The following is a 14,826-nucleotide window of genomic DNA, read 5'->3' as shown; positions in this document are numbered from 1 at the left end:
GGGGGGATGGGGGAAGGGAGGGGGAGCCAAAATGGCGGCCGCAGAGGAGGAGGTGCTGAGGCGGAGGTGAGGTTCCGGCGGCGTCGAGCGACCACAACCGCGCCCGCCCCGCTGTCGGTGGGTACAAGAGCGACGGGAGAGGGGCGCCCCCATCGGTAGGGATAGAGAGGAGCGTCCCCGTAGGTAGGGAGGCAGCAGGCCCGGAGGACCCCGTCGAGGGGAAAGAGGCTACCAGTCCCCGGGGGGGTCGAAAGGGGAGCAAATCAAGGGAGCTATGAGAGAGATGGGGGAGGGGATCAAGTCCTGGAGGGAAGGTGTAATGAAATCGGGGAGGGGGTTAAGGAGGTGGCGTCATCCAGGAAATTAAGGGTTTTTTTTTGAAGGGCAGGGGTTGTCAGGTTAGCGGTTAAGGTGGCTCGGGCCTTGGGGGCGTGTGTTGGGGGGAAGGGTAGTGTAATGAGGGTTGAGAAGGACTGGGGGAAAGGAGGTGGTAGGATGTTACACTGAGTGGGAGGGGTCTCGTCGTGTCTTGTGGGGAGTCATCGGAGCAGAGATTGGGGGGGGGTCAGGAAACCAGGGAGGTGGGCTTGGAGGGGGGTTACTGATTAGGGCCTATTGAAGTACAGTAAAGGAGCTGCATGGTGTGGGAGAAGAGGAGGGTACTTGAAGACGAATGGTGGTCTGAGAGTATCAGGCTGGGAAGGAGAAAGGGGGTGGTCAGGTTCTGGGGGGACAAAGAAAGGGAGGGGGCTTTTAGAAAACTTGACATGGTGGGGAAGAAATTCGAGAGGTGACATGGGCTCGGACTAGTCTTGATCTGGAACCATAGGGGGAAGCGTTGGTTGAGTAAGTCCTGGGGGTGTATAAAAGGGGTCCTAAGTAATTGGGGAAAGAGAAGGGATGTATAAGAAATGGGGGAGGTGGGATAGGTTTTGGGGGGCTGACCTGTGAGGTGTTAGGAGCAAGTGTGGAGGGGGGAAAGAGGAGAGGGAGGAAGGACATGGTGATATTGGGAAAGGGAGACAAATAGCTTGGGAAGGAGAGAAGGGGGCTAATGTTCCACATGTTGAGGGAGGCATTAAATTCTGAAGGTGGGCTAAGACTGGGCAGTGAAGGTTAGGAATCAATAAGAAGGGGTGTGAGATGGATGTGTGTGCTTTGGCGTAAACGGGCAATATGGCCGAGGGCAGGTAGGGGGTAGGCTTGATGGAAGTGTAACTGGCTGCGTGAGTGAAGTGCCATGCTCCTTGGTGCCATGGGGTGCCATGCTTGTGGATGGTCTTGGGTGCTAGGAAAGCGAATATTATGAAGGGGCAGCTGCAATTTGGTAAGAGTTGACATTGAGCTGGGGGCTGGGGAGGGAGAAATGGGTGAAGAAGTCAAGTGAGGAAGTGTGGCTGGGTTGTTGGATTTTGTGTGCTTAGGAAGTAGCCTGAGACTGGATGCTCTAGTGCAGACTGTATACCAGGCTGAAGGGAAAGCTCCGTGGGTGGGTCAGATGGAAGGGAGTGCTGCAGGTTGTGAGTTGTCTTGTGAAGGAGCCAGGTCTCGGCTATGTTTTGTGTGGCACCTTGGATGCTGGGCCTGGAGTCATCCATTGGGGTGTCTAGGGATATTAGGGAAGTAGGTGGAACAGGAGACACAAGCAGAAGCCTCTGGGCCTATGTTTTGGTTGCCATGTAAGGACAGGCAAAGTTGTTCTGGGCCTTGGGAACAAGGGGAGGGGCTGTGGCTCAGTGGTAGAGCATCTACTTGGCATGCAGAAGGTCCCACGTTCAGTTCCTGGCATCTCCAGCTAAAGGGACTAGGCAAGTAGGTGATGTGAAAGACCCCTGCCTGAGACCTGGAGATCCACTGCCAGTCTGAGTAAACAATACTGACTTGTGCTCTGGGGTGTAACTTAGTTTGTTCCCAGCCCTTGGATGGGGTGGACTGAAACATAGGGTGCTGGAGTAACCTCGCATGAGTGCAGGGAGGAGTTTGTCATGTGGAGCGTGATGGTCTGCGTGGAGAGCAGGGGAGAGAGAATCTGGCTGGGGAAGTCCCGAGCATCAGTAGTCATCTCTCTGTGGACGCATAATCTTAGTGTTTGTCTAGACACTGGGGGTGGTGAAAAGAGGCTGTACTGCCTTTCCTTCTCTGCAAGGGAGGCTGCAGTCTGACAGCTCCCCCTCTGCACTGACTTAGTTGCTGCCTGAGATGTAGCACCTTGTTGCTGGTGCTGCTGAGATGTTTGTTCAGGGTTTTTGTAAGCATCCCAAGCTTCTGAATGGCTGAGTCCCTGTTGCAGGTTACTGATAAGAACTCTTGGATGACTTTACAAAGCTCCACCTGCCACTTAGCTCCTGGGTCTCCTTCTTTTACTTGAAGATGGTCTTGATTTATCTTGCATAGATTTGTTTCTTGTTAATTGGAGCTGGTTATTAGTATCGTTTTCACCAACCAGAGCGATATTCTTCCCCTCCCCCCCATTTTTGTACATGATTTGGCTGTCAGTCACTTGAGTTTCAGTGGTTGATCAGCATGGAATTTTTAAAAATATTTAAATATATGATTTGCTGATGATTAACATATCAATTTGAGAGCTACTCGAGCATAGTGTTAAGAGATTCTGCTGTAAACCAGGAAGTCTAAAGTTCAGATTTGGCCTGTGCCAGATGATTGTTAGGTGACCTTAGGCAATCCATTGGCTGAGTTCAGACATCATGACAAACCTGGATTTGTCCGTAATGGGCATGACTCTGTTGCTGTGTTCCTCTCTGCCCCTTCCCCTCACAGATGGAGTGCAATTGAAGATTCCTGGTTTTGAAAGCCTTAAATACTGGCTTGCTGTGACATGTGAATATAGTGTATGTTGTGTTAAGTGCCGTCAAGGCGCTTCCGACTTATGGTGACCCTATGAATTAATGTTCTTCAGAATGTCCTATCGCCTGGCTCAGGTCTTGTAGGCTGAGGGCTGTGGCTTCCTTTACAGAGTCAATCCATCTCATGTTGGGTCTTCCTCTTTTCCTGTTGCTTTCCACTTTTCCTAGCATGATTGTTTTTCCCAGTGACTCTTCTCATAACGTGACCAAAGTACAAAAGCCTCAGTTGTCATTTTAGATTATAGGCACCTGGGCAAACCGGGGCTTGTTTCTTCCCCACAAACCTAGATAGTACCATATACACTCTAAAAAAAAGTGACCCCCTAAAAAAAGTTACGCACGAAAAATGTATTACTGGACATAATTGTAACTTGTACACAAATTTAAGACATCCCCCTCTGAAAACCTGAAAAACCCTAATTTTGCATTCAGTTAAATACACTGTGAAATCCCAGCTTTTGGAACGGAACAAACTTCCATCTGTTTGCATATGCACTCGTTCAGACAACACTGCACATTGGTGTTTGATTTAAGGTTTCCCAATGCATGAAGCCTTTGGTCCTATTGCACATGCAAAGAGGGAGGGAATGTGCAACACAACAGCAAGCAATGTTCATGCCCATCAGGGAATAACCAAGGTTTACTAGGACATACGACTGCAGCCATACTTTCTTAGCCTCAAGCCTCCATCTTCCACATGAGATGACAACATCTATCCACCTTGCAGGGTGGTGTATGTTTTGCTGAGACAATATGTATTAGGTCTTTTGAATATTCAAAAGAATTATCAATAATTTAGATTTCCTCCTACCCCATCCTGTAGGCTCAGGCAAGTCATTGTGTACCTCTTTTTTATATTCATGAAGAACCCTGTGAGGTAGTTTAGGCTGAGAGGGAATGTTACCTGAGGCCCACACTTGCAGGAAAAGACATGGTGACTGCAGGTGGCTTTTTTGGCATCCACCATGAACATCAAGGGTGGACAGAGGCTAGTGACTGGAGGTGACGAGGCATGAAATTAGGCTGGTGCAGCAGGTTGGAGAAGCCAAAGAGGTCTTGTTGGGGATAAGGATATCCTAGGCTGGTTAACAGCTATCTGTTATCTATTACGCTTTTATTTCACCCTCCTTCTAATGAGCCGAGGGTAGAAATCATGATTCTCTCATCCCCATTTTTTATCTCACAGCCATCTTGTGAAGTAGGTTAGACTGGGAGACTGATTGCATTGGTTATTTAGACAGGTGACCTTTTCGTAGAAGAGTTTTGTGAGCTTGTGTTTGGGCAATTGAAAGGATGTGGAGACCTCTTGCATGCGCCCAGCTCTGATAAATATGAGACTTACTGTGTGTTAATCTGTGTACAGAGGAGTTATCCCGATCTAGGTTTCTTGGTGAATTTATGGTCACATCTCCAAAACTGACCAAACAGAAGGTTGATGGTAAGTGTGCAGTAGTGGAGATAGTTTAGGGATGCCTTTCCCAACAATGAGGTAGGGTGCAGGTTGTAGGCTGGCTCCATATAAGACCTATTGGGTAGTAGATAATTGCCATATAATGGATTATGGAAAGGGGGCAGTTTTACTACAGGGATAGCCTTTTCCTGTGGCTGATTTTGATTGGTGTTTTGTTTTCTTTGGGAGGGGAGTGCATATTGAACTGGAGAAAATCCCCACTTTAAAACTTTCCCTTCTCTGTGTCTGTTCTGCACAGGACCAGTCAGTGACAGCACAATGTTAATAAATTTGATGCTGGTGAATAATCATGCATCTCCGAGCACTCCAGGGCTGTAATGGCATAGCAGAGAAGTGCGTGTTCTGCGGGAACATTTTTTTAAAAGCCTCAAAGTAATGAAGCTGATTTTGTTTTAAAAAATAGTAATCAAAGAGCAGGCTCTTGCTGCTTGCCATTAATAGTGATGTGATATTACGGGCAGGGTGCAATAGGTACTTTGACTTACAACCACAGTCCACGTAATGCTGCACATGGCAGTGGGCAAATGAGTTGGGCAAAGAGTGGTTTTTTCCCAACAACAAAGCACTTTACTGTTTTCAAGCTTTCAGAAGATGATACCCATTCTCAAGAAAAAGGGCTGATTTTTTTAATCTGTGACAAACCATATTTGTTTCGTAAATAATCTATCTCCCACCTTTCTCACCACTTCTAAAAAGTGAGTTCAGCATGGCTCCCAGAAACACAAAAAGATAACTATAGGTAATAAAATGACCAGCAAATAAAGAGCCATGATCAAACACAATAGTATGCACCTAGCTGCCCATTTTTTGCCAAGCACCCTCTTGGATGAAACTTCCTTTCAGGCCTTCCTAAATGCTGGCAAAGAGGATAGACCCCTGACCTCCCATGGGAGGCTGTTTCATAGAATTGGGGTACACTTGAAGTAGTCCATGAACAGATGAGTATTATAACTGGCGGGCAACTTCTTACAGGGAAAGAGAGCCCTTCTTTTCCAGCTTTCTAATTAATGCATTTTTCAAAACAAACATGCATGCTAATTGGTTTCTGTAACAATTATGACTAGCAACTAAGTTGAGCCTTAATACTATTCAGGACTGTCATGCAGCTTACATGCCCTTTGTGCGCCAAAATGTATATCTACTGAGGGGAGCAGTGGTGACCTTAAAGATGGCATGGTGCTCTCTCTATGCATGCAAGGACACTGAGATAGATCATTTACTTGAAGACTAAGTGCACAGAACATTGCTGAGACAAGGGCTGGTAGCTGACTAGGCAGAACTGTTTCCCCATGATATAGAGAAACAAAATGTCCCTCCCGTGTTGGCTGCTGGCCTTATAAATTCATAATTTGGACAGTATTAAATGCATAAATATGTCATATTTATAAAAATGACTGCCAAAGTTACAGTTTGGTCTTGGTTCATTCTTCTAGTGCAGTACAGTAAACCAGTAGGTTTTAGCCTGTCTTAAAGAGGGTAATCTACTTCTAAGAGATTATAGGTATGGTTTTGCCAGGTTTTCTATTGATCCAAAGAAGCTTTTTCTTTTGACCACCAAAGATGCTATGCTGGGAATCATAAAGGATCCCCCCCTTCCGCACACCAGCAGAGAATTCAGTAGAAGCTGTGGATTGAAAATATTGGTTTATATGGCTTCCAGATATCTCTTTAAACCAGACTATTTTAAAAGGAATGCAAATACAACAATTTCAAAAAAAAAATCAGCAACTTCGTTGTTGCTTTTTTACCATCAAGTTACAGCTGACATATGTAGACCCCTGCTGGAGTTTTCAAGGCAAGAGGTGGTTTGCCATTGCCTGCCTCCGTGTCACACCCCAGGTATTCCTTGGAAGTCTCCCATGTAAATACTTGCCAGGGTCGACCCTGCTTAGCTTCTGAGATCTGACAAGATCAGTCTAGCCTGGGCTATCCAGGTCAGGGCAACTCAGTTTGAGTGGTTTTTAAAATTATTTTTTATCCACCTTGCTGCCCAAATTGAGTCAGTTAGCCTTAATGATGGTCTGCTTCCTTGTAGTATACCTGTTGAAAGAAGACTGTCAGTTTACAGTTTATCAGTGGATGAGTGTGCAGTGAAGGAACAGGGCTTTCTTGTCAGTGCAGGGTTTAAGCTGTATCCTACAGAGGTTTATATGTAAACCCTCCCATCCCGTCTCCCTTTGTAGCAGCAGGTAAACTAGGAATGCTGTGATATGCTTAGAGACTGAACACATGAAGCTGCCTTATACTGAATCAGACCCTTGGCCCATCAAAGTCAGCATTGTCTACTCAGACCGGCAGCGGCTCTCCAGGGTCTCAGGCAGAGGTCTTTCACATTACCTGCTTGCCTAGTCCCTTTATCTGGAGATTCCAAGGATTGAACCTGGGACCTTCTGCATGCCAAGCAGATGCTCTACCACTGAGCCAAGGCCCCAAACTGGTCAGCTTTGTTGTGTTAAAATATTTTTTGGGGCAAACAGCCCACTTCATCCCATGCGAGAGGTGGACTGAGACACCAGTGGGTTCATGTAAGCAAAGTGGAGGCCATTAACTAGGGAAGGGAGTAAAGAAGGCCAAACATGCCTTGGTAGCGAATATGTTTAGGTAGTATCACAACAAGCAGGGTCCTCCATGGAAATGCCAGCGCGTTGAGAAGAAAGTGGGTTGTCTGAGGCCACATTGTTAATCCACTCGACTGAGATACAATTTCAGCCAGGTGCTTTCTCGTTCATAGTTCACCACACCTGCTCTTTCTTTCCGGCTCTGATCCCACCCTTATTCTCATTCTGGGTCTGGCTTTTGTCAGAATCCCTCCTCCTATTTCATTCTGCCCACTGTATCTTTTGGGGATGCATCTCCGGTAAATGTACATGCCTAGTTCTATGTTTTCCTTTCCCTAGATTTAACAGCCACTGGCTATCTGTCAACCACATCCCACTTTAAAAAGGGGAAATGTAATTAAAAAATTTTTCTTAACACTATAAAGAGAAAAGTTCTAATTCTGTGTGCAAGTTATCCTGTAGTAACACATGTGGGTATGTGAGTTCCTCGCCCAGGAGGGAGTAGAAGGTCCTCCCAGTCATGTTGGGTTCCTGGAGTCAATATGTGTATGTTTTTAACTCATAAAGTTGGTTTTTGTCTTTTTAGTAGAAGCACCTAGTTTGAATGGTTTCAAACCATGCCAATGGCTTAGATAGCTGGACGTTACTCTCGAACACCATGGGCCTCTCGCCTATGTATTTGTGGAGCCGCTCCAAAGGACCTAATTCATTACACCTTATTCTGTCCTCTTTACACAGAGCCGAGATCTAAATTTCTCGGAGCATTCCTAAAGGGCCTAAATCATTTTCCAGATCCAGAGAAGCTGCTCTTTTTCCTATCAGACGCCAATCCTGATGTTTCCTACAAAGTTTCACTATTTGCTTTAGCAGCCCAGAAAATCTGATCTAAAGCTGTTTTTTAACCAGGGAACTTAACAGACTTGATTGCTAACTTTTTGGGGGTCAGACTGTTTTAAAGTTATTTTAATGTTATTTTAACGATTTGTATGATAGATTGTGATGGCCTTCGGCCACAAACAATAAACTATCACATAGCTAGTCTGAGGTGCACAGGCATCTCATTTTTCTCTTTCTTTCCGGTGGGTTGGTTAACCAGTCCCTTGGGGGCATCTCACTGTAGCCCCAGGTCTCATTCCCCTTTTTGTAATGTATCTCACCTTCTTCCTTGCTTGTTAGTCAAAGTTCAAGCCAAGGGCTCTTTATATTATTATGTTTATGTTTATTATTTGATTGCTTCATTTATACCCTGCCTTTTTCCGCAATGGGGACCCAAAGTATCTGATATCATTTTTCTCTCCATTTTATCCTCACAACAACCCTTTGAAGTAGGTTAGGCTGAGAGTGTTAGATTCCCATGAACAAAGAACAATGGAAGAAGATTTTTATATGCTGACTTTCTCTACCACTTAAGGAAGACTAAACCCGGCTTACAATCACCGTCCCTTCCCTTCCCCACAACAGACACCCTGTGAGGTATGTGGGGCTGACAGAGATCTAAGAGAGCTGTGACTAACCCAAGGTACCCTAGCTGGCTTCATGTGGAGGAGTGGGGAGACAAATCCAGTTCACCAGATTAGCCTCTGCCGCTCATGTGGAGGAGTGGGGAATCAAACCCAGTTCTCCAGATCAGAGTCCACTGTTCCAAACCACCACTCTTAATCATTACACCACGTTGGCTTTTGCAACCTTATGATGCACGCTGGCAGCTTTTTGGTATCATGTCAGAAGTAGGGGAGGAGGCAGCCGAGAAGCATGGGGGGGAAGCTTTTATGGAGACTGTCGCACTTTGCCTTGGGGAAGAGGCATTTTGCCTGCTTTTAGCTTCAGGAGCTGAGGGGTGTGTGTGTTGTTGACTTAGAGAGTCAGTGTGGTGTTGTAGTTAGTGTTGGACTAGGATCTGGAAGACTCAGGTTTGAATCTCCCACTCTGCCATGGAAGCTTGCTGGGTGATCTTGGACTAGTCACATAGCCTATCTCAGCCTAGCCTATCTCACAGGGTTGTTGGGAGGAAAAAACAGAAGGGGAGAGAATGATGTAAACTGCTCTGGGTCGCCTTCAGGGAGAAAGGCAGGGTATAAGTTAAGTAAATAGATAAAAATGACAAGTTGCTAACCTGGGGCTTATAGAGCCGAATGAATGGCTTAAGGCCGACCTGCACAGTCTTTATATGGTCAGCTTATGCCCATAACAAACTTGTTGGCAGTTGAACTGTCCTCTTTGAACAGCCTGGTCCTGTTCATGCTGATTGAAACATTCTAAAGTCTGTGGTAACGAACCCTGTCGAAAAGGTGCTGGTGTCTCAGGAATAGATGGTGCTTTGGCCAACAGTAGCTTGCCGAACAGCATGGAGGTATCTTCCTTGCAGGTCTTGAGAGGATGGCTATGTATGACGGCCACTAGCAGCTGTGAATGAATGGTAGCAGAAGTTGTATGGGAGGGTGTCTCTTTCCGCTTCAGTGTGGATCTCTAAAGCATAAGCGGTGCTATTTTTGAAATACATGGGATTATCGGGTCAACTGGCGCTGCTCTGTGACGGATTCTTTGCAGTATTGAATGAAAGGCAGTTGCAGTCCCGTGCGGGCCAGTGAGGGGGAGGGGAGAGGAAACTGCCAAACCTCAAGAGCGAGAGATGCAGAGCCCCAGCTTCCTGCCCAGAACGCAAGAGGGCTGTGGTATGGCTATGAATCTAGGGCATAGATCATCACTCATCTCTATCATGGAGATTTGTCCCTATCATCCAAAGAGCAGGGGGCTCTGCGCATGCACACAGGAGCTGGGGTGGAATTGTTTTTGATGCCATTAGAAAAATTTCAGCTGGAGGCAACCAGGCACCTGGGCTCTGCATAGCCCTGGCTTGCAGACAGCGGGGCTGTAACTGTACTTAGAGAACCAGGTTTGAATTCCCGCTCTGTCATGGAAGCTTGCTATGTGGCCTTGGGCCAGTCTCACACACTCAGCCTAACCTACCTCACAGGGTTGTTGTGAGCTTAAAATGGAGGAGAGGAAAACTAAGCCATTTTGGGGGGCCCTTGGGGAGAAAGGTAGGGTAAATGATGTAAGTAAATAAATTAGAAGCTATTGGTCTTCATCATCTCTGGATGAGATTTACCATTGCATGCCTCATTAGTGTTAATTGGAGCTTTGTACAGCAATCCCTACAGTTGCAGGAGGCCAGATGGGTTTCTGGGGTGCTGGCTGCTAAGAAAGCAAGATAGTTGATTGCTACAGATGTTAAAATAGTGCAATTCCAGTCTTAAATATGCTCCCAGAACAGCTGGTTACTAACCTCTCTCACAGGAAGGGTGAAATACTATGCAGGACAATAATGCTGTACTCGTCAACCAGTGGAAATCTTGATCGGTTATTCTCGAAATTCCGGCAACTCACTAGGCATAGTCTATGCATGTGCAAACACACCTTTTCAGCAGTGAGGTTCGGAGCTTTCATTCTTTAATATAAAAGCTGAGACCCTCTGGAAGTGAATTCTGTGCCCTTAGATGCACTCTGCACAAAATCAGTTTGCGCACAGAATGTCTTGGATTGTAGCTAAGTTCTGGATCCTTACAACTTCGCTTCTGTGTTGAGGGCCTCTCTGCTGACTCAAGCACATCTCGTCAGCTAGCTCTGTTGCTTTTCGCCTGGGTCATGGGTCGTACGTCTGTGCATTATTTATAGAACTTTTGCGTTGCCTTACTATCCCACTCTCAGCAGTGTAGAGCAAGCTTAAAACCAGTAGTGGATCAAACTGCAAGTTTAAAAACAAGCCATGAGCAAAAAGTCAAGAAAAGGGCCAGGTAGCAGCTCAGTTTAGATGGGCGGCTGAGTGTTTAGCAGAGCAATTTGGGTTAGATGATCTGAATGTCTCTGAATGACTTTTGAAGGCATGGTGGCTTGCAGTGTTGAATCTGTGGTTGCGTGGTTTTTTAGAATAGGTATATCACAGTCCCAATCAAAATAATAATATTTCCAAAGTTTCCAAAGCGGTCATTACACGCTGTGTTCCTATGTGAGGAAGGTTGTTTATGCTCACACCTCTTTATTGCATGATATGTAGGCTGATGAAATTATCCTTCGAAACGGCAGATATCCGGGTCTCCTTCTATCAACATTACTGTTTATTAATCATATTATTACTTTGATTGGGACTGGGATATACCCATTTACCTGCTTCAAGCAGAATTTGGACAGTTTTGTCTTACTTTGAGCTTTTCTGTATTAGCTTCTGGATGTTAGTTTATGATGATATGCCTTCTGTCATGCATTTACAGTGAAACCATTATGTGTTTGAATGTTTGCGATTATATTGTTTGTTGATAGCCTATTGTGCTGTCTTGGGTTTATGTTGGGTGCCACAGGTGACATATTAATCTGGCATTTGTGGCACACTTGGGTTTGAGCGGGTGTGGCTCAGAAGACTGATAATTCGGCCCCCCCCTCCCGACTTCAGGGATTCTTATGAACATTAACATTGAAGAAGATTCTTGCACTTGTTCTAAGGCAGGGGTGTCGAACTCATTTGTTATGAGGGCCAGATATGACAGAAATGTCATTTGGTAGGGCCAGGCCATGCCTCGCCAGCCCAGATCGGGGGGGGGGGGGGTTCTGGCTGCCTCGGCTGGTGAGCCTGCAGCAGGCTTGCTAGCCCAGATTAGGACAGAAAGAGATGGAGGCCTGCTGGAGGCTCGCCAGCTCAGATTGGCAGTGGGGGGGCTGGCTCGTGGGCCAGATAAGAGCTCTCAAGGGGCCGTATCTGGACCCTGGGCCGTATGTCTGACACACCTGTTCTAGGATGCACAGCTATGTTCATGCAGGGTGCTGACCAGGCCTGTTAGAGCCAGCGTGGTGTGGTTAAAGAGCTGTGGTTTGGAGCAGTGGACTCTAATCTGGAGAACCGGGTTTGACCCACCCCTCCTCCACATGAGTGACGGACACTAATCTGGTGAGCCAGGTTGGTTTCCTCACTTCTACACATGAAGCCAGCTGGGTGACCTTGGGCTAATCATACTCTCTCAGCCCCACCTACCTCACAGGGTGTCTGTTGTGGGGCGGGGAAGGGAAGGTGATTGTAAGCTGGTTTGATTCTGCCTTAAGTGGTAGAGAAAGTCGGCATATAAAACCAGCTCTTCTTATTTTTCTTCTTGTTTCCTGCATGAAGTGAGAGCATTTATTAAAACAGTGGCTTCCAACTTTTTGGGTATGGTGACCCAGAAGTCCAAATTTACTTGGTGCAGTGGCCCACTTAAAAAACAACAACAGCAATCAATAAAACTGCAAAAGCCTGTCACCCACTTTAACAAGCTTTGCAGTCTACAGGTTGGGAAATGCTGCTTTAAAAGACACCTATTGTTCCCTGTGGGTTCAGGCCAATCATGAGGGACAAGCGTATTGTTTGGCGAAGCTTTTTCTGAACTTCTCACGAAGGAGCCCTGATTTCCCAGGAGCACAGTTGGCTGGCAGATTGCTGGCGCAGAGTCGGGCTGGCATTCCCGCCTGACTTGCCATGCTGTGTTGCTGCCCGTTTGGCATGGCCAGAAGCAAATCAGCACCAAGGGATGGCTGTGCATGCGCACACTAATGCTGGACACCCAGTGACCCGGTGTTTCCTTTGCAATACATTTCTTTCTCATTTTACCAATTTGTGATCTGCATTGTGTTGGTTGACCTGTGTGTATTTAATTTATTCAGTTCATTTCTAGGCCACCTGTCTTTCTGAGATTCAAGGTGGATTACGACAGGAACAGTGGTAGACATACAAGAATTAGAGAACATTCTTAAACACAGTACAATAAAGCATGATTACGAGAACAAAGCAGTGAAATCCTATATCGCGTACAGTGAATAAGGTTTGGTCTTGGTGATTTCGGAAAAATCATTCTGTTGCAAGCTGATAGGGTGCCTTTGTGCCTTTTTAAATCGCAAGCTTGAATGGGTAATCCCAGTTACACTTAGGTGAACCGTGGCTGGAATGTGTTTAGGGCTGCAGTTCAGTCTTTGGTGGCTTCTTATCTGTCATCTCTTTGTTCTTCCTCTAGGCGGGTTCCTGGAAACATGATTGCTCACCAGTCTTGATCTCGCAGCTCAGCAAAGACTCCTCCTCCAATAATGTCAAGCTCAGGCTACCCTCCTAACCAAGGAGCGTTTAGCACAGAACAGAACCGTTACCCGGCACACTCAGTCCAGTACACATTCCCTGGCAGCCGACACCAACAGGCAAGTGGCAAGGCACTCTGTGCGGTCTGGGGGAGCCGTGATGGATTTCCGTGGATCAAACACTTCTCTGTAGGCAGTGGCGGACTGGGTCTAAAAATATTGGTTGACAGAAGACAAAGGGGGCCCACCCACAACTATAAGGCTATCATTTAATTTTTATAAGAAATAAATAAAATTTTCAAAAAGTACAAGTGGAAAAAAGGTACAATTAAAATTCCCAGCTAAGCTTCATTGCACAGTCGCAGTAGTAAAGATCTTCTATAACGTGTGCATCAGTCTCACATAACCCGAATCAGAATTATTTTTCAGAGTTATTTATTATATTCTTAAATATAAATTATCCTTGAAAAATGATTTTATTAATTTTTTATTAAAATAGTAATGCAACGTAAATTTTAGTTGCATACAGTAATAATATTGGAACTTCTATTATATTTTTAAGCTACTAAAAGGTCATTACAGAGGAAGGCACTGGCAAATCACCTCTGTTAGTCTCTTGCCATGAAAACCCCAAAAAGGGGTCGCCATAAGTCGGCTGTGATTTGACGGCACTTTACACACACACACAAAAGGTCATTAACATTTTTAACATATTGTCTAATGTTTAAGGGGGCCCACAGGGCCCACTTGCCATCAGGCAAACTCACACCTTGGCCAGTCCGCCACTGTCTGTAGGGAAGCCAGTTTTGGAGTGTTGTCTCTTTGTAACCCTCAAGCATGACCAAGAAATTCGATCCAGGGCGGGGCTGTTGTGGACAAAAGTGGGTCAGATTCTCAGCGGTTCCCATTATAGGATGCAGTTTTCTTGCTTTCTCAATGTGCATGATGGCAAAAACGTGTCTCCCCCCATCTTGAGGGGCATGTTTAGTCCACTGTCCTACAGGCTGTCTGGGTGTGAGGAGTGTATGGGGGTTACCACACTTTGTATTCCCAGCAATGTATTAAGAGTTTGAAAACGTTATAAAAAACATCGCTTTAAAAGGGTTTTTGGATACCACAGCTTATAAATGGTTGGAAGACGTCTTCACAGCTAAAGGGGCCAAACAAAGTGCGAACAGTATTTTTTATAACGTTTTCAAACCCTTAATACATCGCTGGGAATACAAGTGCGGTAACCCCCTATATCTCACATTCACTCCAATGGACTTCTTGAGGTGCAGTTGCCAATAGGGACGAAGCTCTCTTTGTTTCAACTACCTGCCATGATGATGGATATTTTGCTGATTATATACAAGCGACTGCTTCTTACATGTAGATATTTTCCCTATCAGCTGGAACGGAAAGCTTGGAACAGTTGCAAATTTGCTGCAGCTAGCAGTGAAAAATATCTTCATAAGGTGAAACTGTTGTGTGGTGGGTTTTGACCAAGCAAAGGCTGGTATAAGTAGGAATCTGGGAGATACTGGTTTTTTTGTATATGTACACACAAGGGGAGGTTTACAGATGGTTAAGTTCAGGGAAGTGCAGAGGGTTGATATCAATAACTTGGGGGGGGGCTGCAAGTCTTTTTTGTTAGAAATCAAAAATTCCCCCCACCCCAAGCATAGCAAAATCTTTCTTCCAAAGGAAACAAAGAAAACACTTAATTTAAGAATAAGTTCTTACAGGTTGGGACCTGCAATAAAATCTTGTGATTAAAACAATTTTTTTAGCTCACTTCTCATGTGCTACTTAAATTCAGATGTACGGTGAAAATAGACATTGAGGTGTGGATTATAGAGCA

The 14,826-nt window shown here is 45.6% G+C and overlaps 1 protein-coding gene across 1 annotated transcript in view; it reads left to right on the top strand.

The window, feature by feature from the left end:
• NCOR1 (nuclear receptor corepressor 1) overlaps positions 1–14,826 on the top strand; it is a 140,409-nt gene continuing 125,583 nt past the window's right edge. The window contains exons 1-2 of the mRNA XM_056865495.1: positions 1–66; positions 12,926–13,103. Of these exons, the coding sequence (XP_056721473.1) occupies positions 12,996–13,103 (108 nt within the window). The 5' untranslated portion in view covers positions 1–66; positions 12,926–12,995. The remainder of the gene's footprint in view (positions 67–12,925; positions 13,104–14,826) is intronic.

The sequence above is a fragment of the Euleptes europaea genome, chromosome 19, assembly GCF_029931775.1.
Source record: "Euleptes europaea isolate rEulEur1 chromosome 19, rEulEur1.hap1, whole genome shotgun sequence".
Taxonomy (NCBI): Eukaryota; Metazoa; Chordata; class Lepidosauria; order Squamata; family Sphaerodactylidae; genus Euleptes; species Euleptes europaea.
Note: the sequence above shows the minus strand (reverse complement) of the source record. Positions and strands in the feature narration are given on the sequence as shown.